The sequence below is a fragment of the Mustela putorius genome, unplaced genomic scaffold, assembly GCF_011764305.1.
Source record: "Mustela putorius furo isolate JIRA1106 unplaced genomic scaffold, ASM1176430v1.1 tig00003853_pilon_pilon_pilon, whole genome shotgun sequence".
In the NCBI taxonomy this organism is placed as follows: Eukaryota; Metazoa; Chordata; class Mammalia; order Carnivora; family Mustelidae; genus Mustela; species Mustela putorius.
The window spans coordinates 35,888,317-35,913,375 of NW_025422005.1; the positions used below are offsets into that span (position 1 = coordinate 35,888,317).

Here is a 25,059-nt window from a genome sequence, read left to right on the forward strand (position 1 = left end):
GTCAAGAATGATGCATAAAGTTCTAGAGAATTGCTATCCTGAATGCTTACAATTTTAAAAGTTTGGGTGCTTATGGGATAATTCCTCAAAACTATCTAGCATTGATTAATGACAACAAATGATTACTAAGAAGCCACTGTACAGAAAGTACAATCTGGTGATAAAGAGATTAATAAAACATGAAGTCTGCCCTGCAGGTTTTAGAACACAGAGGTGAAACTGATTTCTGAACCCCAATAAGGTTCTGTTTCATGTCCTGATAGAAGCAATCAAGTAAGGGTGAATTAGTTATTTACTGCTATACAGAGGTTTCATGGAGGAGATAAGAACCTCATGTGGTTGAGGTTATATCATACATATCTCAAATAGTACTGTGAACTTATTGGAATACCAACATCTAAATAGCTACAAATTCTAAAACTCTCAAATTACAGTGGAGAGTCTTGGCTCCCTTGCAAGGTCAAAAATTACCTATGAAGTTCTGGCCCTGTATCTTTAAAGATAACACTAATAATTTACATTTTACTAACACTAGTGTTTTACAGCATGGCCCAAGCAGTAGCTGCCCCATAAACAATGCCACTATACCTACCACAGAAACTATAAATTTCCCTGTATCTACGTCCCCTCTCTCCTTCCTCCTCTCCAGCCCCTTAGGATTCCTTCTTATCAGCATACAAACAAGTTCTAGTAACACTACTTTGAAACAATAATCCCTTAACCCTAAATTCTCTTCCAGTCAATTAAGTTTCTTGAACAAATAGTCTATATGGGGTGTCTTTCTTTCCTCATCTCTCATTCACATTCCAGCTCACTCTATTCTGGCTTCTATACCTACCATTCCACAGAGACTGCTCTTTCCAAGGTCACCAATGATCTCATTGCCAAATTCCTGTCCCTTATCCCAATCCATCACTAAATCCTATCACTTCCTCCTAATTACCTGTGATCCAGATGCCAAATATCCCCAAACACAGTCTATTCTTACCCTGTGCCAACTATGACTCAAGATACACAACCTCTTCCCATTCTCTGGGAAGAAATTCCTTACATCGAAGCAATCCAAACTTTATCTAAGATTTCACAGAAAAAAAACAAAAACAAAAAACAGAGGAGCTCTGTAACACTTGCAAATATTTATAAACAGAGGAGATAAAGTCTTTAATCTCCCTTTAACACTCACCTTCCCAGCACATCTCCTGTACTGGTTGCTAATCATTGCATCCCTCCCTTTCTCTCCCCACCTCCCAAGGCCTTAAATCCTCCAGAGCTGTTCTCTGCTCAGTTGCTCTCAGTTCTCACACAGACAGTTAGCCCTCTCCCAGCTTTGACCCAGGGGTTTTGGCTGCTTCCATCTACTCCCATACCCAGCTCCCCAAACAAGGATTCCATGTCCAGAACCCAGTCTCACATCAGCAGCTCAGAATTCATATTCTATTAAATCCCCAATATTACTAAGGACATGGGCAGCATTTTGTCTAGCCATGACAAGAAAATAGAAATGCAGTTCTATACAAACTGAAGCAGCAGGCATTGGTGGCCACTTTTTCTCGCCTTTTTTACAGGAGGGTTAGTGCCCTCCCCTTGACTCTAGTTCAGACCACGAGGCTGACTCCAGGGCCCTACCAAGAGTGTTTTTGATTCATTATCTTGTATAAATTCATTCAACAAATAAGTTAACACTAACTATATGCCAAGTATTACTTGCAGCATTTGGGATACATAAGTAAGCAAGCTTAGATAAATATTTCTGCCCTCTCAGAACTTACAGTTTAGGGGGTTATACAGACAATAAATAACAGACATATAAGTTAGTAATTCACACTGTTTGTTAGAATTACTAAGAATCTGTAAGAATTGTTATGGAAAAAAAGAACAGTAGAGTGGGAAGAAGGACTGAAATGCGAGTTGCAATTTTAAATCAATTGCCATCTGAAACTTGACAACATTTGAGCAAAGACTTGAAGGAGGTGAGGGGGTTAGCCAGGTGAGGTGGGTGGGGAATGTTTCAGGCAAGGAAGCAGCCAGTGCAAACACTCAAAGGTAGGAAGCAGGTCTAGTATATTCGAGGAACACCAAAGTGGCTAGTGTGGTTGGAGTACAGTGAAAAGGAGAGTTAGAAAAAATGAGGTCAAGGAGGAAGAGTGGCACAGATCATACTGGGTACTATAAAAACACTCTGGGTTTTCCTATGTGTAAACCATGGAACCAGAGATAAGCCTTAAACAAAGGACTACTGTGATCCTACCTATGTTTTACAAGTACAGGTTTCCCCAGCATTCTCCAAATACGCAGTTCCTATGAAAGTTTTCATAAGCCAAAATGGCATAAAGCAAAGAAGCAATTACCTTAATTTACATGGGAAAAATCTTTCATGTTCCTAGAGTCAAAAAATAACATCTCCTAGGCTTTTTTCTTACACCTTAGGACACATCTTGCTAAGGGATGCACAAAGTAAATGGAGATAAAACACAGATGCACACAGACCAGTTCAAAGTTATGGTGGCTTGATGTTGGGAGGCTGAAGCAGTTCTCAGGGAGAGGCGGCACCTCTCCCAACACTTGGGGAGGTGCGCAGTCTCTAAAAAGCTCACTGCAAAACAAGCTCGGGATGCTATTGTCACTTTTCAGTCTTTTTTGTAAAAGCAAAAGTCCTCAGATTTCTTCCAGTTAGTAAAAACACGTACTAATGTAGGTCCTTCATAAAAGCCAAGTGGTGTAACCTGATCTTGCAAAATGCAGGAAATACTTGTATTACCAGCTGCTCTACTGAGAACTGATAAGGGGGAGGGGAACGTGGATAAGGGCAAGAAGATCTGTAAGGTTTCTGTGGTAAATCAAAGCAAGAAATGATAGTGGGCTTCGAACAAGGTAGTAGTAGCAGATGTGGTGAGAAAGGGCTGAATTCTGGCTATATTCTAAAGGTAAAAAGGAATTCCTGATGGATTAGACAGAAGATGTAAAAGAAAGTGTCTCAGTTGGCTTCAAGGCTTTTGACCTGAGCAAAACAGATGTGATTGCTCCAACTAAGATAAGGAAGGCAAAACATGGAACAGCCTTGAGTTCAGTTTTGTTCACGAATTCAATTCTGACATGCTAAATTTGAGACACCTATTAAACATCCAAGTGGAGCTGTTGAAAAGGTAGTTGGATATTTATGAGTCTAGAATTAATTTAGAAGAAATTTTGAATTTAATTTACATTTAGAAGATGTAAGTTTGTAAATTACTGGCATACAGATGGTATGTAAAGTCATGAGACTATTTGAGATCATCAGAGAGTGAATAAGTAACCAGAAAAAAGAAGAGGACCAATGTCAAAGAGGAGAAATCAGCAAAGAAGTCTAAGAAAGAATGACCAGGCGGGTCAAATTCTCAGTTGTTTCTACTTATTTCTAGATCTGGAAGTTCCAGTTATAATTATTATTATGGTTTTCTGTTCTAATTCTGTTCTATAGAAATAATCATATTGTTTCTGCATACAGCCATGTTTTTAATGTTTATTTTTTTAGTGTGAGATATAATAAATGCATAACACAAATGCACAGTTGAACAAATTATTATAAAATAAACTTCCACTATTAGCAACCCCAGAAATTCTTTGTGTCCTTTCTAGATCATAATTTCCTGCCTCTTTCCACTCTACCTCCCTCACCTTGGTGATAACACTACCCTACCCTTTATGATGATCCATTTCCATGTTATTCTTCATGATTTTACCACTTTATATCCCCATCCAAATTTTTTAAAAAATTAACATTTGCCTAGTTTTATACCTTCTATGAGTAGACTCATAGTATATATATTCTTTTGCATCTTTTACTTAATAGTGTTTGTGAGAGTAAATGTAGTGTTGTATGTTGCCCTTTAAATAAGTATGTTCACAGGAATACAGTAATCCATCATTGCTTTGTTTGATGCAGAGAAAAGGGAAAAGTATGCCATTTTGGCAAAAGCACACTGTATTTGACAAATGTTGTCAGAGTACTTCAACCCTTTGTGGGAAAGAGTCTCATCTCTCCCTCTGTGTTTCTAAAGTCAAGCATAGTATCATGCCTAAATACTACAAATGAACTAAACTGGAATTTAGGAGATTTATATTCTAGTCCTGATTATGCTAAAATTTGTTATATCCCTTAATAGAGTCTTTCTATGCTTCAAGTTCCCATTATAAGATGGAGATAATGGCAACCCCAGCTGTATTTGAGAGAGAGAGAGAGAGAGAATGTGTGAGAAAAAGAGAGACTCAGATTAAAAAAAAAAAAAAAAAGGTGGGGGAGATTATACATCCAAAAACATTTACTGAATACCTTAGTCTAGTCATGATATATTTTAACCATAGATGACAGTATACCACATACATTTTTCCTACCTTGGTTTTTTTGTGTTTTTTTTTTTTTTTTTGCATAATACGTCTTAGAAATTACTCAAAATCAGGTGGTACAGTCGGTTGAACGTTCAGCTCTTGGTTTCAGCTCAGGTCATGATCTCAGGGTTGTGATCTCAGAGTCATGAGATAGAGCTCCATGTCTAGTTTCACTCAGTGTGGGGTCTGCTTAGGATTCTCCCTCTGTCCCTCCCCCCACTCATGCTTACACATGCTCTCCCGCTCTTTAAAAAAAAAAAATCTTTAAAAATTACTCAAAATCAGCAAATATAGGCCATCATTTTTTATGGTTATAGAATAATTTTATATCATTTTGTTTAGAAAAAGGTCATTTTCATTATATATATTATTGTTATTAATGTGCATACTATTATTTCTATTATTTCTTCCTTTCTATATGTAACTGTATTTTTCCCAAATCTTCTTAATTCTATCACCTCATACATTGCAGCATATTTTCATTAAGTGTTCCTTTCCGGTCAGTGGGTATAACCACAGCTGAAATCACTCTGTTCACACACTTCTACATGCTGTCTCCTTTGCCTGAAGCTACATCATAAGCATTTCTCAGGTCATCAGGAATTCCTAAAAATCACTTAGTAACAATAGTTGCCTCCAGGGAATGGGGACTTTTATTTTGTATGCAGTAATTCATACAGAATTCAGCAATAATTTATGCTGAATTTAACACAAATATTTATGTAGCTTTTGTGCTTTTTAAAAATTAAAGTTTTTTTAAAAAATATTTTTATTTATTTATTCTACAGAGATCACAAGTAGGCAGAGAGGTAGGCAGAGAGAGAGAGGGAGCAGAGAGCTGAGCAGAGAGCAGGATGCAGGGCTCCATCCCAGGACCCTGGGATCAAGACCTGAGCTAAAGGCAGAGGCCCCAACCCACTGAGCCACCCAGGTGCCCCAAAATTAAAGCTTTAAAATAATTTCTGAAAATCTATTTTAATAGCTATATAACATTCTATTATATGTATGATCATTTCACTATCCCCTGATGTTGACCATTTATGTTGATTCAATCTGAAGAAGCATCAGTAACTTTTCCCCCATTCTACCCCAAACACTGGCCTCACAGATCATTCATCTAGAGAGCTAAAGGAATACAGAGAAGCTGAAATTTGCAGTATAAAAAAACATACACAGGTACACCAGACATATAGCTCAAGTATCAGGTAGAAAGAAAAAGTTATTAAGATCATTCTGAGTAAGTGACTTACTAAACCTGAAAATAAAATGGAATTAAACATCTCATGTAGGAAAACAGACCATTATAGAATTTCTGGCCACTGAAATCCCATACTTTTTCCCAGTCAGTACTATATTTCATATCTAATCAATAATCTTCATAGGCAGTATCCCCTAGTAGGCCCACAGCCCTGTAGATCCAGGTGTATTCTCTATCTTAACACTGCCCACCACAGATACTAGCTTGGAAATAAGATCAGTGGCTTTGGGCTAGAAAAATTGATAGTATAAATATTAGGGTCAAAACAAGACCATGAGTTACAGTAATACTAGAATAGCTCATAGATGACTAACATTTCCACAGGTAACAATTATAATTTTAAGCTATACACAGAGATACAAGAAACACGTATTTTACATTAGTCAAATTGTCAAAAGACAGAGAATCTTGAAAGAAGCAAAAGAGAAGAAATTTGTCATGTACAAAGGATCCTCAATAAAATTAATAGCTGGCTTCCCATCAAAAACCATGGAGGCCAGAAGGCATTGGGATGGCATATGTAAAGTCCTAAAGGAAAAAGACTGTCAACAAAGAATTCTATATCCAAATAGTACCATCCTTCAAAAATGAAGAAGATATTCCCAGATAAACAAAAGTTGAGGGAGTCTCTTACCACTAGATCTACTCAACAAGAAATGCTAAAGACTTTCAGACTGAAATTAAAGGACACTGGAGAGTTATTCAAAGAATAACAAGAAGAAATAAAGAACACTGGTAAAGCTAACTGCATAGGAAATATAAAGCCAAGTAATATTGTACTTTTGGTTTATAACTCCTTTTTTTTTTCTATATATGTAAAGGACAAATCCAGGGGCACCTGGGTGGCTCAGTCATTAAGTGCCTGCCTTAGGCTCAGGTCATGATCCCAGAGTCCTGGGATTGAGCCCTGCCGGGGATTGGCTCCCTGCTTCTCCCTCTCCCACTCTCCCTACTTGTGTTCCCTCTCTCGTTGTGTCTCTCTCTGTCAAATAAATAAATAAAATCTTTAAAAAAAAAACAAAAACAAAAAAACAAAAAACGTGCCTGGGTGGCTCAGTTGGTTAAGCAACTGCCTTTGGCTCAGGTCATGATCCCAGGGTCCTGGGATGGAGCCCTGCATTGGGCTCCCTGCTCAGTGGGGAGCCTGCTTCTCCCTCTCCCTCTGCTGCTCTGCTTGCTTGTGCTCTCTCACTCTGTCAAATAAATAAATAAAATCTTTTTAAAAAAGGACAAATGCATAAAACAATGATTATTAACCTATGTTAATGGACATACAATGTGAAAATAATTAGTGACAATAACAATATAAAGAGGAAGAAACAACGATGTATAGGAGCAAAGTATTTATATACTGCTCCAAATCTGAATAAGTCATAGATGAAATCAGATTGTTGTGCAGTTAAGATATTAATTATAATCTTGAAGGTATTTCCTAAGGAAAACTTAAAAAAATACAGAAAAGGAAAGAAGGGGGCGCCTGGATGGCTCAGTGGCTCAGGTCATGGTCTCAGGGTCCTGGGATCGAGCCCTGCATCGGGCTCTCTATTCTGCAGAAAGCCTGCTTCCTCCTCTCTCAGCCTGCCTCTCTGCCTACTTGTGATCTCTGTCAAATAAATAAATAAAATCTTAAAAAAAAAAAAAAAAAGGAAAAGAAGTGGGCATCAGAAAAAAGATGCACTACAAAAGATCAATTAAATACTAAAAAAATCTAGTAATGGTAGAACTGAAGTGCAAAAGACACATTAGACACATAAAAAACTAATAACTAAATGCCAGAAGTCAGTTCTTCCCTTACTAGTAATCAGCAATTATTTTAAATGTAAATGGATTAAATTCTCCAACTAAAAGGCAGACACTGCAGATGGATTAAAAATTTAAAACCCAGGGTGCCTGGGTGACTCAGTTGGTTAAGTGTCCAACTCTTGATCTTGGCTCAGGTCTTGATCTTGGGGTAGTGAGTTCATGCCTCATATTGAGCTCCACGCCCAGCATGGAGCCTACTTAAAAAACAAAAACAAAAACAAACACACACAAAAGAAAAAAATTAAAAACAACCCATGATCCACCCATACACTTTCTATAAGAGACTTGTTTCAGATGCAAAGAATATTCATTCTTCTCAGGTATACTGGGAAACCCACAAATATGTGGAAATCAACACATTCTTTTTTTTTTTTTAAGATTTTATTTATTTATTTGACAGAAAGAGATCACAGATAGGCAGAGAGGCAGCCAGAGAAAGAGGAAGGGAAGCAGGCTCCTTGCTGAGCAGAGAGCCCGATGTGGGGCTCGATCCCAGGACCCTGGAGTCATGACCTGAGCCGAAGGCAGAGGCTTTAACCCACTGAGCCACCCAAGCGCCCAAATCAACACATTCTTAAACAGTCACTGGATCAAAGAAGAAAGGAGAAATTAGAAAATACCTCGAGATAATTAAGAATTAGAGCACAGCATACTGAACTTATGGGATACAGCAAATGCAGTGCCCAAGGAAATTTACAGCTGTCAATACCTTTTTTTTTTAAGGTTTTATTTATTTGAGAGAGAGAGAGAAAGCGAGCACACACACAAGTGGTGGGAGAGGCAGATGGAGAGGAGGAGAATCCCAAGCAGGCTCTCCACTGAGCATGGAGCCTGATGTGGGGCTCAATGCCAAGACACAGAGATCATCACCGGAGCCAAAACCAAGAGTTGGATGCTTAACTGACTGAGCCATCCAGGTGTCCCTACGTTTAAAAAAAAAGAAAAAAATCTCAGAGCAACTAGGTGGCTCAGCTAACCGTTAAGCATCTGTCTTCAGCTCAGGTCATAATCCTAGGGTCCTGGGATTGAGAGCCCCAGTTGGACTCCCTGCTCAGTGGAGAGCCTGCTTCTCCCTCTCCCTCTGCTGCTCTGCTTGTGCTCTCTATCAAATAAATAAATAAAATCTTTAAAAAAAAAATCTCACATCAATAATCTAATTGTATACCTTAGAAACTAGAAAAAGAAAAGCAAACCAAACCCAAAGCTAGCAAGAGGAAATAATAAAGATTGGAGAGGTAAATGAAACAGAAAATAGAAAAATAGAGGAAAATCAATAAAACTAAAAATTAGTTTTTAAAAAAAAATAATTTAAAAAAAAAATTTTTATAGACAAAGTCTTATTTATTTATTTGACAGAGAGAGGGAGAGAGCACAAATAGGGAGAGTGGGAAAGGGAGAAGCACGTTCCCCACTGAGCAGGGAACCAGATGTGGGGCTAAATCCCAGGACCCTGGGATTACATCCCACGCCAGAGATAGCTGCCTAACTGACTTAGCCACCCAGGTGCTCCTAAAAATTAGTTACCAAGATCAACAAAATTGAAAAACCTTTAGTTAGACTAAGGGAAAAAAAGACTCAAATTACTAAATTTTAAGTTTAAAGGAGAATACTACCCACTTTTCAGAAATAAATATTATAAGAGAATACTATTAAAAAACTGTATGCCAATAAATTAGATAACCTAAATGGACAAATTCCTAGAAGTATAGAATTACCAAAACTGACTCAAAAAGAAACAGAGAGAGAGAAAGAATCTTATACAGGCTCCACATCCATTGTGGAGCCTGACACAGGGCTCAATCTCATGACCCAGAGATCATGGCCTGAGCTGAAATCAAGAATCAGGTGCTTAACTGACTAAGGTGTCCAGGTGCCCCTAACCGTCTGACTCTTGATTTTAGCTCAGGTCTTGATCTCTGGGCCACGAATTCAAGCCCCAAACTGGGCTCCGCACTGGGCATGGAGCCTACAAAAACAGACAGACAGTCAAACCTATAATCCCATAAACCAACAAAGAAAAGTCTAAGACTGCACAGATTCACTAGAGAAGTTACCAAACATTTAAAGAATTAACAGGTACCTGGGCAGTGGCTCAGTTGGTTAAGCAACTGCTTTCAGCTCAGGTCATGATCCTGGAGTCCCAGGATGGAGTACCACATGTGGCTCCCTGCTCAGTGGGGAGTCTGCTTCTCCCTCTGACCCTACCTTAGTACCAATCCTTCTCACTCTTCTAAAAACTGAAGAGGAGGGAAGAGGGAACTTTCTAACTCATTCTATGAGGCCATCATTACTGACACTGACACCTGATCAAGAGACTACAAGAAAAGAAAACTACAGAACATCCCTTTTGAATACAGATGAAAAAATCCTCAATAAAATACTGGCAAACTAAATTCAGCAGCATATTAAAAAGACTGTAACTATACACTATTACCACATGGAATTTATCCCAGGAATGCAAGATGGTTCAACATATAAAAATCAGTCCATATACAACATTAATATACTGAAGGAAAAAAAACACACATGATCAGACCATCTTAACTGATGTAGACCAAGTATTTGACAAAATCCAATAACCCAAAATGATAAAAACAATAAACTAGAAATGGAAACTTCAACATGATAAAGGCCATTGTTACAGATTGAATTGTGTTCCCACATAAGATGTGATCATTCCTAATCCTCAGGACCTTAGAATGTGACCTTATTAGGAAATAGGGTCTTATGTCAATTAAGATGAGATCATATTGGATTAGGATAGGTCTTAATCCAATGATTAGTTAGTATCCTTACAAAGAGAGAAAACAGAGACACAGAGGGATAATATCACTCATAATGAAGGTATAAACCGGAGTGATGTGTCCAACCCAAAGAATGCCAATGACTGCCAGCAACCACCAGAAGCTAAGAAAAACAATAAATGTTCTTCCCCAGAGCCTTCAGAAAGAGAAGGGCACTACCAACAGCTTGATTTTGGACGTAGAGCCCCCAGAACAGTGAGATGATAAATTTCTGTTGTCTCAGGCCATCCAGTTTGTCATCTTTGTTAGAGCAGACATAGAACACTAATACAGCCATATATGAAAAACGCAAGATTAACATCAGACTCAATGGTAAAATGGGAGAGCTTTCTACCTAACATCATGAATAAGACAATGAGACCACTTTCACGACCTTATGCAACAAAGTACTTGAAGTTCTGGCCAGAGCAATTAGGCAATGAAAACCAATTACAAGACATCCAAATTGAATGAGATGACCTTTTTATAAAACCCTAAAGAATCCACCAAAAACTCTTGGATCTTATAAATTCAGCAAAGTTGCAGAATACAAAATGAATACACAAAATCAACTGTATTCTATACATTAGCAGTGAATAATCCAAAAGAGAAACTAAGGAAACAATTTCATTTATAATAGCATCAAAAAGAATAAAACAGTTAAAAATAAATCTAACCAAGGAAGTAAGAAATTCATATATTGAAAACTACAAAACAATGCTGAAAGAAATTAAAGAGGACATAAATAAATGGAATGACATCCTTGTTCATGGCCTGGAAGACTTAATATTGTTAAGATGATAAGACTACCCAAAGTGATATATGGATTTAATGCAATCACTATCAAATTCCCAACCAGATTTTTTACAGAAATAAAAAAACTGAACCTCAAATTCATCTGGAATTGAAAGGCACCCAGAATAGCCAAAACAATATTGAAAAAAAACAAACTTGGAAGACTCACACTTCCTGGTTTCAAAGCTTATTACAAAGCTATGGTAATCAAAACATATCCTTGACATAAGGACAGACATATAAACCAAAGGAATATAACAGAAAGCCCCCAAATAAACCTTCACAGCTATGATCAATGTCTCACTTCAGCAAATATTCCAAGTTCATTCAATGGAGAAATGGTGTTGGGACCACAGCAAACGGAAAATGTGTTTTCACGTGTAAAAAAATAAAGCTGGAACCTTAACACAACACATATAAAAGTTAACTCAAAATGGATCAAAGATCTAAATTTAAGAGTAAAAACAGTAAACTCTTAGAAGTAAACATTGGAGAAAGGCCTTGTGACACTGGATTTGGAACAAGTTCATGAATATGATACCAAAAGCATAGGCAACAAAAGAAAAAACAATGGATTTCATCAATATTAAGAGCATTTGTGTGTCAAAGGATACTATCAAGAAAGCAAAAAGACAACCTACAAAATGGGAAAAATACCTGAAAATCATGTATCTGATAAGGGATTAAAAAACCTAAAACTCAACAATAATGAAAACAATACCACTTCATGACTGCTCTGATGGCTATAAAAAATTGAAGATAAAAGCACAAAAAAACCCAAGTCTTAGGATGAGAAAAACCTGGAATCTTTATGTATTGCTGGTGGGAATATAAAATAGTTTTGCCAGTATGGAAAATAGTTTGGCAGTTTCTCAAAGATTAAATACAGAACTGCTATATGATCCAGCAATTCCATTCCTAGGTATATATCTAAAAGAAATGAAAGCAGAGACTTGAACAGTTATTTGTACACCAATGTTCATTATTCACAATAGCCAGAAACTGGAAAATGATCCAAATGTCCATCAACAAATGAATGGATAAACAAATGTCATATACACATACAATGCAATATTATTCAGCCATAAAAATGATACTTTGATAATATGCTAGAACATGGATTTTCCTTGAAAACACTATAACTAGTGAAGTAACCAAAGGACAAATATTATATGATTCCTTTTATATAAAGTACCTAGAATAGGCAAATATTAGAACAATAAATTATGGGATTAACATATAGACAAAAAATACATGACAATAATAAGAGGAGGAAATAGAATTATGTAATAGCACAGTTATATTCACACGCTACGTGGCAAATATGAACTTAAGTAACTGTGATTACGAATGCATGTTGTAATCCTTAGAGCAACTTCCTATAGGAAAAAAAAAGAGAGACAGACATAGCTTAAAGTCCAGCTGAGGAATCACAACAGAACACTAAAAAATGTTTAATGCAAAAGACAACATTGAAAGAGTTGAGGAACGAAACAGATGGAGCAAAAAGAAAACAGCAAAAATGTAAATGTAAACCCAACCGTATCAATAATTACAAGATATACAAATGGATTACATACTCCAATTAAAAGGCAGAGATTATCAGGCTGGATTAAAAAGCCAGACCCAACTATATATCATTATCCATAAGAAATGCACTTTAGCTATGGCACAAATAGATTGAAAGTAAAAGGACAGAAAATAAATAAATAAATAAAGTAAGTAAGTGAGTAAGTAAAAGGACAGAAAAAATATATATCATGCAAATACTACGTGTACAAAAGCTGATGGGGATCTATTAGAAAAAGCAGACTTCAAGACCAGAAAGATTACCAGATATAAAGAGGAATATTCCATATTTTTAAAAAAGATTTATATATTTATTTGAGAAAGAGAGAGAGTTGGGGGGGGCAATGTGTGAGGGGCAGAGTGAGAGGAAGAGACAGAATCTCAAGCAGTCTCAGTATGGAGGATGAGGGACTCGATCCCACAACACTGAGATTGTGACCTGAGTTGAAATCAAGAGCCCAGCACTCAACCAACTGAGCCACCCAGGAACCCCAAGGAATATTTCATATTATAAAGGAGTAAATTTACTATAAATGTATGAGAACTTAACAGAATTTCAATTAATAGAAGGCAAAAGCTAACAACTAAAAAAGAGGAATAGACAAATCTACATTTGTAACTAGAAACTTTAAGACTCCTAATTAGGGGACCTGGGTGGCTCAGTCATTAGGTGCCTGCCTTCAGCTCAGGTTATGATCCCAGGATCCTGAGATTGAGACCCACATCAGGCTCCCCACTCAGTGGGAAGCCTTCTTCTCCCTCTCCCACTCCCCCTTCTTGTGTTCCCTCTCAGTGTCACTATCTTTCTCTGTCAAATAAATAAACAAAATCTTAAAAAAAAAAAAAAAGACTCCTAATTAACTGATGATACTAGCAAAAAAAAAAAATCAGTAAAGATATAGAATATCTGAATAACACCATAAATCACTTTGACCTAACTGATATTTAGAGAGGACTATACTGACAACTGAAAGAGCACTATACCAACTTTACTAGTCTTTGTCAGTGTGCAAGTTAACTAAGATAAGACATGTACTAGGTCATAAGTCAATAAATTTCAAAAGACTGCAACCTTAATGAGTATGTTCACTGAATACAAAAAAATTAAACTAGAAAAGCAGTATCTAGAGAAGCCCCAAATACTTATTTTTTTGTTTTATTTTTATTAACATATAATGTATTATTTGCCCCAGGGGTAATGATTCCTGTTCAGCAGGGAGTCTCCTTCTTTCTCTGCCCCTCCCCCTCCTTGTGCTTGTTCCCCTTCAAATAAATAAAGTATATATTTTTTAAAAAGTAGTTCTAGGAAAAGAACTAGAAAAAAAAAGTTCTAGGAAGAAAGGTAGATTATTGTTCAGAATCTTGTTCTATTACATACATATGATAAAAGAAATCTTATTGATTATTTACATTTATGATCTTAGGGTGCCTGTGTGGCTCAGTTAGCTAAGCGTCTGCCTTCAGCTCAGATCATAATCCCAGGGTCCTGGGATGGAGCTCCATGTCCGGATCCCTGGTCAGCAAGAAAGTTGGCTTCTCCCCCCCCCCTCTCTCTGCCCCTCCCCTGCTTGTGTGCACTCTCTCTCTCTCTCAAATAAATAAACAAAATCTTAAAAAAAAAAAGACTTACAATCTTAAAGTTGTGATTAAGACTCTTGGTGGTCTCATAATTCCCATTAATTCCTTCTTCCTCAGTAAACTCACAAATGTTAGTTGGGTATACCTGACCAAATAAAAATTAGCTTTCTTAGCCTCCCTGCAGCTAGTTGTAATCTGCAGCTATGTCTTACCAGTGGGATGAAAATAGAAGCAGTGTATACTTCTAGGAAGTAGCCCTAAAAACAGGAAACTTTCCTTTCTCCTTCCTATTCTATCTTGTTTGCTAGAATATTGTTGTGATGGCTGATAGTGGAGTAAGCCAACTTGTACAGACGGCAAAGCATCAAAACAGAAGAACCCTAAGCCCTAATGACTGTGTAGTCGACACAATATCCCTGGCACTGTGTCTATACATGAAAGAAAAATAAATCGCATTCTGAAATCTTTGCTATTGTTATTTTTTGTCATTTTCAGTCAAACCTTATCCTAGTTAACACTAACTGAAAAAAATTAATAACTAAGAAAAACGATAAAAAAGTGATTTATGAATGTGAGAAGAATCTATATCATCACAGTCTCAAAAAGACTGTTGAAAATATTAAGACAGCTAAGGCCTGGCAGGTGAATTATAGAAAATCTGAAGTAACTGTACCATTGCATACTTAATTGGCCTAAACAACAAAAATTTACTAACCTGGGATGTTCTGGTATATTCCTCATATAGCCTATCATACTCTTTACTCTTTTCCTGATACTGAGAGTGGTACTCTTGCAGTTTTTTACCAACTGCATCAATGTTGTCTTCTTTTACCAGCTGATCCTGTACAGTTAAACACAAGAAATAAAGGATGTTAACATTATGACACGTGAATTTTTCCACATCTATTATTTTTAAATTGCTTTTCTACTGTAAGTTTAAGCCACTGTATTAAGCATGCAAAAGCACTAAATCCTTTTTTTAACTCTCAGTCTTTAGATCACATCAAAATAGTTAATACTTGAAAAATTAAGAAACAAAGTATAAATAGGAAACAGAAACAGAAGTATTTTTATACAAAGTTAATAAGGACATGCAACAAGCTATTAAGGACAGTAGCCAAAAAATAAGTTCCAGAAATATCTTAAATCTTAAGTGGGAAATTTAAAATGACTAGATTTGTTCTTTTTTTTTAACTGATAAGCCTGGTAAATTAAAATGAAGTGATGTTAAAAATGACTTGAACAGCTATCAAGAACTTCTATAGGGGCATGTCAGTGGCTCAATCAGTTAAGCATCTGCCTTTGGCTCAGGTCAATCTTGGGGGTCTGGGGATCAAGCCCCACATTGGGCTCCCTGCTCAATGGGGAGTCTGCTTCTTCCTCTCCCTTTCCTCCTCCCCGCTGCTCATTCTCTCTCTCTCTCTCTCAAATAAATAAATAGTCTTTTTAAAAAAAACTTCTATAATCATACCTGTTGGTATCTGGACACTGGGTACATTAGCTTCACATCAAGTTTGGGATTGTACTGAGCAAGAGATTCATGATGATAGTGGTTAATGAGCTCCACCACAGAATTAAATGTCAGAGGATCAGAAAAGCCGTATTTACCATCTCGATGATAGATCTTTATTAATTTATTATTGCCTCCCTTCCTGTGAACAAGACAGCAACTGTAGATTTTTTTCCCCAAAATTTTATCAAAGTACTACTTTCATATGGAGATATAAAAGTATAATGTCATGTAATAAACAAGTTTTACTATGTTAATGAGACTGGAACTGGTAAAAAGGCATACACAATTATGTGTGTAAAAATATATACAACATCTTGTTATTTTTATAACTATTTCATTTATCTATAACATATCTTGATTACTAAAGGCAAATATACTTATCCAGCAGTCAGTATCAACAAATTTAACAAAAATAATCACTTAAGAAAAATAACTAAAACAGAAGTAAATTATATCTTTTGTTTATTTTCTGAATGGATTTTCTAATTTAAATTCTAATAATATTTTTTTCAGAAAGAGCAGAGACAATCTCTTTGGGACCTAAAGATGCAAGGTTGTGTGTCTGTGGGGGAAAGCAGACGCCATCTCTGTATGAAGGGGGATGATAAACATTGAGTCACACATAATCACCAACACCCTCAAGGTTTTATTGTGAATGTACAAACATGAATGATTTATAATTGTGTAATTAATCTAGCACCTTACATTATTTTGTCTTTTATATTTGCTTATAATTCTTAGAAATGACTATTTATTTAGAACATCACAATAGTTAAATGATTCAACAGATTCAACTGTCTTTCAACTGCTTTCTAAAGTATAGCTTTTGAAGAGCTATTTATATTAGAATGAGGTAATTTGATGCTTAAATAGTTTAGACCACTTTTGCTTATTGAGTCATATCCAATGGTTCCTTAAAGATAATTTATAACCAAAGCTTAAAATGGCAGTGTTTTCCAAGTTCCACACAGTGTAATCAAACCACAGCAGGTTGATTCATTCTATCATAGCAAAACACTGCCCCATTCCCACTCAAGTCTTCTTCTAACAGCATGCAGACTTAATGGGGGGAAAAATATGTCTCCACATCTCTTTATGCCACGCTATTACACATGATAAATGAGGCACTGGGATTTGTGAAAGGTCAAACATAACACGTTTGAATCTATGGAATGATTTAATAATGCTTATACAAAATCAGTATTTAGATGGATGAAGAACTATTCCTATAAAATGCATATTAGAAGGACCACCTAATCATATGTAGTTATTATAGGTATGTACACCCAGACATATACTCACAATAAATACAGGCTGGTATCTCTGTTAGAGAAAAGTTAAAAGGCATGCATTCATTCAAAATAACTTTATTTGGGGCACCTGGGCAGCTCAGTTGGTAAAGCATCTGACTTGATTTCAGTTCAGATCATGATCTCAGCAGGGTGGTGAGATTAAGCCCTGTACCTGGCTCCACGCTGGGCATGGAGCTTGGTTAAGATTCTCTCTCCCTCTGCCCCTCCCCACTCTAAACAGAACAAAACAAAACCCAAAAAGCTTTGATCATTATATATGCCAGGAACTGTATGAGGTACAGTTCACATAAGGATGAACAAGTCAGACTTATTTTAAAATAGAACATAACAATAAACTAGATGCATCAAATGGTAATAGGGCCTATGGAAAAAAATAAAGCAGAGTAAAGGAAAGAGATCATTCTGGGGGTGGAGGGTTTGCTATTTTATATGTTGCACAAGAAAAAAACACTCTATTCAGGTGACATTTAAGCACAGTTCTAAATGAAGTGAGTGAACTAGCACAGCAGATACCTAGGGGGAAAGTTTTTCAGGCAGAGGGAACAGCAAGAACAAAGCCCCTGAGGTAATAGCTTGGTTGGCATGTTCAAGGAACAGCAAGGAGGCCAGTGATGCTGGGGCTGAATGAGCAAAAGGGAGAGCACTAGTAGGAGAGAAGTAAGAGCTCAGATCATATAAGAGTCTGAAGCCAATTTATGGGCTTTGGCTTTTACTGAGTAAGATGGGGAGACACAAGAGGATTCTGAGCAGAATGATATCATCTACCATGTATTTTAAAAGGCTCACTCTAACTGCTGGGTTAAGAAGAAACTGGTCAAAGTGAGTAGGGGTAGAAGTAGAAAGATCAGTTTGGGAGACTATTAAAATAATCTAGGCAAGTGATGATGGCATCCTGAACAAGGATAGTAGCAGAGGAGATTGTGAGCAGAGGAGATTGTGAGATCGTGAGATTCTGAATATATTCAGAAGAAAGCTGACAAGATATACTGATCACATGGACAGATATAAGAGAAAGAGACAACATAGAGAGGATTTCAAGTTTTTTATCTTAAATCAAAAGAATAGAATTGTTATTTATTGAAATGAAGAAGATTATATAAAAAGAACATGTTTAAAAAGGGAAAGTATTTTGTTTTTAGACATGTTAAGTTTGAGATGCTAGTGAACATCTGAGGGTAGATGATCCGGCAGTCTACTTGAAGAATCTAAAGTTCAGGAACTGTCAGCCTATAGATATTACTTGACATGAGCACAGTTGAACAAAAGAAGAGGTCCCAGGTCTAAGTCCTGGGGTTCGCCAATGGTTAGCAGTTAGGAAGAAGATGAAGAACCAGCCAAGGAAACCAAGAGCAATTAATAAAGTTAGAAGAGGGACGCCTGGGTGGCTCAGTTGGTTAAGCAGCTGCCTTCGGCTCAGGTCATGATCCCAGCGTCCTGGGATGGAGTCCCACATCGGGCTCCTTGCTCTGCAGGGAGCCTGCTTCTCCCTCTGACTCTGCCTTCCACTCTGTCTGCCTATGCTCGCTCTCGCTTGTTCTCTCTCTGACAAATAAATAAATAAAATCTTAAAAAAAAAAAAAGGTTAAAAAAATAAATAAATAAAGTTAAAAGAGAACTAAGAGCATGGTGTATTTTTAAGAAAGCATTTCAACAAAGAGAAAATGATCAACCAGGTAAATGATCTTAGGACTTGGTGAAGTAGAGATCACTAAATGATCTTGATAAAATAGTTTCAGTGGACTGTAATTGATTAGAGAGAGTGAAAGAAATGACTACAAGAACTGTAGTCTTGAGGCGTATTGCTATAAACAGGGAGCAGAGAAATAGGAAAGTGATTAGAAAGAGATATAGACTCATGGAATTTTTTTTTAGATTTTATTTATTTTAAAGATTTTATTTATTTATTTGACAAAGAGAGAAAGAGCTCCAGCTGGGGGCAAGGGGGAGAGAGGGAGAAGCAGATTCCCCACTGAGCAGGAAAGCTAACCCAGGGCTCCATCCCAGGACCTTGGGATCCTGACCTGAACTGAAGGCTGAGGCTTAAGGGACTGAGCCCCCCAGGTGTCCTTTATTATTCTTAAATGGGAGATAGTATTACATATTTATATGTTGAAGATGGGCTCAGTAGAGAGACAAAAACAGATGATGGCCTTTAGACAAGATAATTCCTAAGGGTGATGTCCTTGAACAGAATAGAGAGATGGGATGGGATTGAGCCCACAAGTAAAAAATTTACAGTCATCCACTAGAAGCAAAGAGAAAGGGCATTCACATTCAGGTATAAATATGTTGATAGCTGTGGCAACAGGACCATGAGATAGATATCTTTTGACTATCTCAAAGTTATCAGTGAAACAGAACGCAATTTCTTTTTTTTTTTTTTAAGATTTTATTTGTTTTGAGAGAAAGAGTGCGAGAGAGCACAGAGGGAGAGTGAGAAGGAGAAGCAAACTCCCTGCTGAGAGCCTGATGCAGGGCCTGACCCCAGGACCCTGAGATCAGTGACCTGAGCTGAAGGCACTTAACTGACTGAGCCACCCTCGTGCCCCAAGAATGGTGAATTTTCTATTATATTTCTCTCCCTCACTGTACTCTTTTTTAACAGAAGAATCATGCTATTCCTTCTCATATCCTACAACCTGGCCTAATGCCTGGCATATATCAGATTCCTAAGGATTTAACTACCCCAGGGCACCTGTGTGGCACAGCTGGTTAAGCACCTGACTCTTGGTTTGGCTCAGTTTGTGATCTCAGGGTTGTGAGATCAAGCCCACACTGGGCTTGCTCAGCACAGAGTCTGTTTATGAGACTCTCTCCGCCCCTAACCCCTGCTCACTCGCTCGCTCTCTCAAATAAATAAATAGATCTTTTAAAAAAATTTAAATATGCAGATTTTCTACAATGAATACTATTTTTAAAAATGGTTACTGGGGGCACCTGGGTGGCTCAATTGATTGGGCATCTGACTCTTGGTTTCAGCTCAAGTCCTGAGCTTGGTTCATGGAGTCAAGCCCCATGTCAGGCTCTGAGCTCAGCACAAAATCTGCCTGTCCCTCTCCTTCTGCTCCTCCTCTGATCCACACAATCTCTCTCTCAAATAAAATCTTAAAAAAAAAAAAAGTTACTGAATTGGAAAACTTCTATTTCCTTATCAGCTACCCCTCACAGTCTGATTTCACTCTCATTCCTCTCATTTGAGGGTCACCAACAACTTTTTTTTTGAGAGAGAGAGAAAGCATCAGGGGGGTAGATGGCAAATGGAGAGAATCTTTTTTTTTTCTTTAAAGATTTTATTTCTTTATACATTTACTTATTTATTTGAGAGAGAGACAGGGAAAATGAGAGAGCACAAAGGGGGAGGAGAGGGAGAAGCAGGCTCCCCACAAAGCAGGGAGCCCAACTCGGGACTCGATCTCAGGACCCTGGGATCATAACCTGAATCCAAGGCAGATGCCTAACCTATTGAGCCACCCACCTGCCCTGGGAGAGAGAAAATCTGAAGCAGGCCCAATGCCAAGCACAGAGCCCAACCTCATACCCTGAGATCACGACCTAAGCCAAAATCAAGAGTCAGACACTTAACTGACTGAACCACCCAGGCACCATGAGGGTCACTAACAACTTGTACTAAACTCAGACTCAGCCTGCCTCCTCCCTCTACCCCAGGCTCAGATTCTTTGTAGTGCTGAGATTTCTACTTTCCCTTCCTTCTTCCCCCTACCATCTGTTTTTAATATTTTGTCCTCCCGTGACTTCTATGACATTACACTTTTCTCTCAAACTCTTTTGACTGAAAAAAAAAAAAAAAGAAAACCACCTCTTTTGACTGTTCTTCCTCTGTTCCTTCCTGCTGCTAAACACAGTCCCTAGAAATATTTGCCTTCAGGGGCACCGGGGTGGCTCAGTGGGTTAAAGCCTCTGCCTTTGGTGCCTTTCATGATCCCAAGGTCCTGGGATTGAGCCCCACTTCGGGCTGTCTGCTCAGCAGGGAGCCTGCTTCCTCCTCTCTCTCTCTCTGCCTGCCTCTCAGCCTACTTGTGATCTCTATCTATCAAATAAATAAATAAAATCTTTAAAAAAAAAATTTTGCCTTCAGCCTCTACCTTTCCTTCCCTCTATATACTCTCTCCTTAAAATCCCATTTACTCTATGTAGATGGTACCTGAATCTTTTTCTAGTTTTATGCTCTCCTCTAAGCATTATATCTGCATTTCTAACTATACTCTATATTTATACCTGGAAGTTCTGGAGCAGGTAAAAATCAACATCTTTCCCCTGTTCTCTATAAAACAACTGTTCCTGACTTGCCTATTTCTATAAATGGCACATTCATTCTAAGCCCAACAAGCTCAAACCAGTCATCTTTAACTCTCCCCCCAACCTCATACCTACTCTATTATTAAACCCTTGTGCTCTTAGCTCTCTATTGCCTCTTACTTTGACTCCTCAACTCCTTTCCTAGAGCTGCTCTCCTAGCTAACAGTGTATTCCACCTTTCCATCATTTCATTCCCCTGCTTAAAACACTTTCTTCATTGTGGTTTCTGTGGTTTGGGTTTTTTTTTTTTTTTTTTTTTTTGCTTAGAAATAAAATTCAAATTCCTGACCACAGCTCATTAGGCTCTATGCATCTGCTCCTTCCCACTTTCAAGTTCATCTCCTACCACTCTGTGGTTCACACTGTAAGCCAGCCACAGCAATCTTTGTATTCACTGGATCCACCAAATCTTTCCAAATATCAGTGCTTGGCATTTTCTGTTCCCTCTTCTTGGAACACTTTCCTGGCTGGTTCTTACATATCCTTACATATCTTACATATCCAGAGGTAGGTCATTTCCTCACAGAGGCCCTCCTTCTCGAAATTATCTTAAATTCCCTCTTCCTATATCCCTATCACATAACCCTGTGTATTTCCTATATAGTATTTCATATACTGTGAAGTTATTTTTTATGTGTTTATTGTGTCTTCTTCTCCTCTATTCCTACTTCTACTTCCAAATATAAACACGATAGACAGGAAACCATGTCCAGCTTGTTCATCATTTCCTTTTCCTAACTAAAACAGTACTTAGAACATTGTGGGCATTCAATAAATATTAAGTGATTAAAAAATAAATTTATTCTGGGTCACCATTACCTCTCAATTCATAATAGTCTGTTTTTTTTAAGTTCTACGCCCAAAGTGGGGCTTGACTCAACCCTGAGATCAAGAGTAGCATGCTCTACCAACTGAGCCAGCCAAGCACCCCAATGATTCATGATATTCTAACCCTTTACTAGTATCTATCCTCTTTTATTCTTTTCAAATGTAGTCTGATCATATACTTCCCTGCTGAAAAAATGAAATGGTTTCCTCTGCCTACCTACAATATTAAATACAAACTACACATTTTAGAATTCAAGACCCTCCTTAACATGAGCCTTTTCCAACCCTGCATCCCTGATCACTTGTTTCTCTTGTTGACTTGGCCCTCTAGCCAAATGGGACTGCATCTGAGAGAACAGGGCACTATAGTTTCTCACCTCCATATCTCTGTTCCTGTTGTTACCTAATCCTGCAACTTCCCCTCCCACTTTTACATGGTCAAACCCATTCCCTTCTTCCAGACAAATGGCAATGCAATTTTTTCCATGAAGGGCAGCTTTCTATATTCTCTCAACAAAATATCTCTTTCCTTCCTTTCAGCCCCCAAAGCACATTGTTTGAACTTCTCCCATTATTTTGGTTTAATTCAAAGCAATTTTCTTATTCCTGTTGCCCTCACCAGATTATGGCTACTTTGAAGCAAAAAATGTTAACTTTCTTAGATCCTCTGCAGAGTAATTAGTACTGAGCTATGAGTATTTACTAAACCCTAGTAAGACCATCACTTTTCTGCCTAACAAAATCTACCTAGGCCCAGCTAAACTGTCATTTCCTCTAAGAAAACTTCTCTTTGTCTCTCTCTTATTTATTCTTTCTTTTCAAATAGTTACTGGGTACCTACATGTCAGACGTTCTGCTAGATACAAAAATTTTAAAATATTCTTGCCAATGTCCATGGACCAAAGGACAAATAAAATGTAGTACACACATGCAATAGAATACTATTCAGCCTTAAAAAGGAAGAAATGTATGACATGCTACAATATGGATGAACCTTACAAACATTACTTTATATAAAAAAAGCCACACAGCAAAGGACAAATATTATGATTCTACTTATATGAGGTACCTAAAATAATCAAATTTGCAAAGACAGAGAGAAAAACAATGGTTACCAGGAGTTAGGAGAAGGGGTAAATGGGGAGAACTCTAATATAACACTATAATGCATTAAGGTATAGTATATATGTATCTCTCCTATTCCACCATTACACAACAAATTATGAATGCTTGAGGGTAAAACCACATCTTATTCATGCCCTTATTCCTGGTCCTACCATAATATCTAGCACAACAATAACCCTCTAAACTTTAAAGCTGCCCAACAACAGACTGGGCTGCCTCAAAGGGAAGATGCTAGCTCCCTCTGACTGAAAGATCACAGGAAAGCTCAATGATTCTGAAAAGTGCTTGCAGGGAATTCCAACATCTGCAGAAACCCAGTTGAATGAGGTAGCATTAATGATCCCTTCCAGCTGTAGGTCTCTAGCATAAGAATTCTCATGGTGGCTTTGACTGGGACCCCTTGCCAGCTTTTGTTCCTGAACAGCACTGCAACTTCAGGTAAGTGACGGAACTTTTGCAGGTTCTTTTCCTCAGCCCAAGATACAAAAATTGTTGCTTTTAGTTAGTTGCATTTAGGAATCTAACCATCATAAAAGAATGCCTTAGTGTGGGATTAAAACCATTTTTCAGATAAATGAGGACATTCATTCTGTTAATAAATATTTATTAGGCATCCATTGTTTAATGCCTATCCATTATCACACACTGCAGTCTGGAAATAAAACGATGATCAAAAAAGTCCCCAATAGCAGAGAACTTAATTCTAGTAGGGTGAGAACTACAAAATGGAAAAGGAGACGAAAATACAGAAGTGGCCCAAACAGAAAATTAAACTGAGGCACTATACATCCTCGGAGAGCTACTTTGGATAGAGTAGTTCAGGAAGACCTGAAGAGGTGGCAATTATGCAGAGATCTGAATGACAAAAAGTAAACAAAGATGCAAAGATCAGAAAGACCTATTGCAGGGACGCCTGGGTGGCTCAGTGGGTTAAGCAGCTGCCTTCGGCTTGGGTCATGATCCCAGCGTCCTGGGATCGAGTCCCACATCAGGCTCCTTGCTCGGCTGGGAGCCTGCTTCTCCCTCCGCCTCTGTGGCTTCTCTGCCTGCCTGTGATCGCTCTCTCTGATAAATAAATAAAATTAAAAAAAAAAAAAAAAAAGAAAGAAAGACCTATTGCAGAGGCCCTGAGGGAAGCATAAGCCTCACTTGCCTGAAGTATGAAAAGGCTAGAGAGGTTGAATGTAGGGGGGAGGGGGAGGAATGAAGTTTAAGAAGTAGACCAAGTCCAGGTCAAATAGAGTTCTGTAAGCTAGAATAAAATCCAAATTCTTTACCTTAAGTGCAGTAGGGAAACTCTTAAAAGAACTTTAAGCAAGGGAGTAATCCAGACTCATTTCTTAAAATGATCACTCTAGTAGTTTCTGTGCAGAAAATGGTCAACAGGGGTGGGAAAGTTAGAAATTGTAAGATGCTGAGAGGCCTGTCAGGAAATGACTGCAAAAAATCAAGCAAGATGATGGTGGGCTTACTGTTGAGTGACAGAGAAGTATGATGAGATTACGAATATAGATTTGGAGGTAAAGTTGTCAGGACTTGTTCAATGATGGATCTGGATGTGAAGATGAGGAAAGTAAGAGGGGGAAAAGCTGTAACTTGAGTACTGTAGAAACGGTGGTTCTATTTCGGGGTGGGGTAGAAAGAAAGAAAAAAAAGTAGAAGAGAAACAGTTTGGGTAGGAAGAGTTGGGTTAGAAAATAAGAACTCTCCTTTGACCATGTTCAAATTAATATGTACCCTAGTTATGTAAGCAGCAAAGTCAAGTAGGCAAGTGGAGATCTGGAGGTCAGAGCTGGAGATGGGGTTTATGAA

At 37.7% G+C, this 25,059-nt stretch overlaps 1 protein-coding gene across 2 annotated transcripts in view; it reads right to left on the bottom strand.

The window, feature by feature from the left end:
• Positions 1 to 25,059, bottom strand: part of PIK3R3 (phosphoinositide-3-kinase regulatory subunit 3) — a 133,265-nt gene that overhangs the window by 19,981 nt on the left and 88,225 nt on the right. For both annotated transcript variants that reach the window (XM_004740410.3, XM_013044306.2), the window contains exons 4-5: positions 15,623 to 15,803; positions 14,867 to 14,992 (exon numbers count right to left, since the gene is read on the bottom strand). In XM_004740410.3, the coding sequence (XP_004740467.1) occupies positions 14,867 to 14,992; positions 15,623 to 15,803 (307 nt within the window). The remainder of the gene's footprint in view (positions 1 to 14,866; positions 14,993 to 15,622; positions 15,804 to 25,059) is intronic.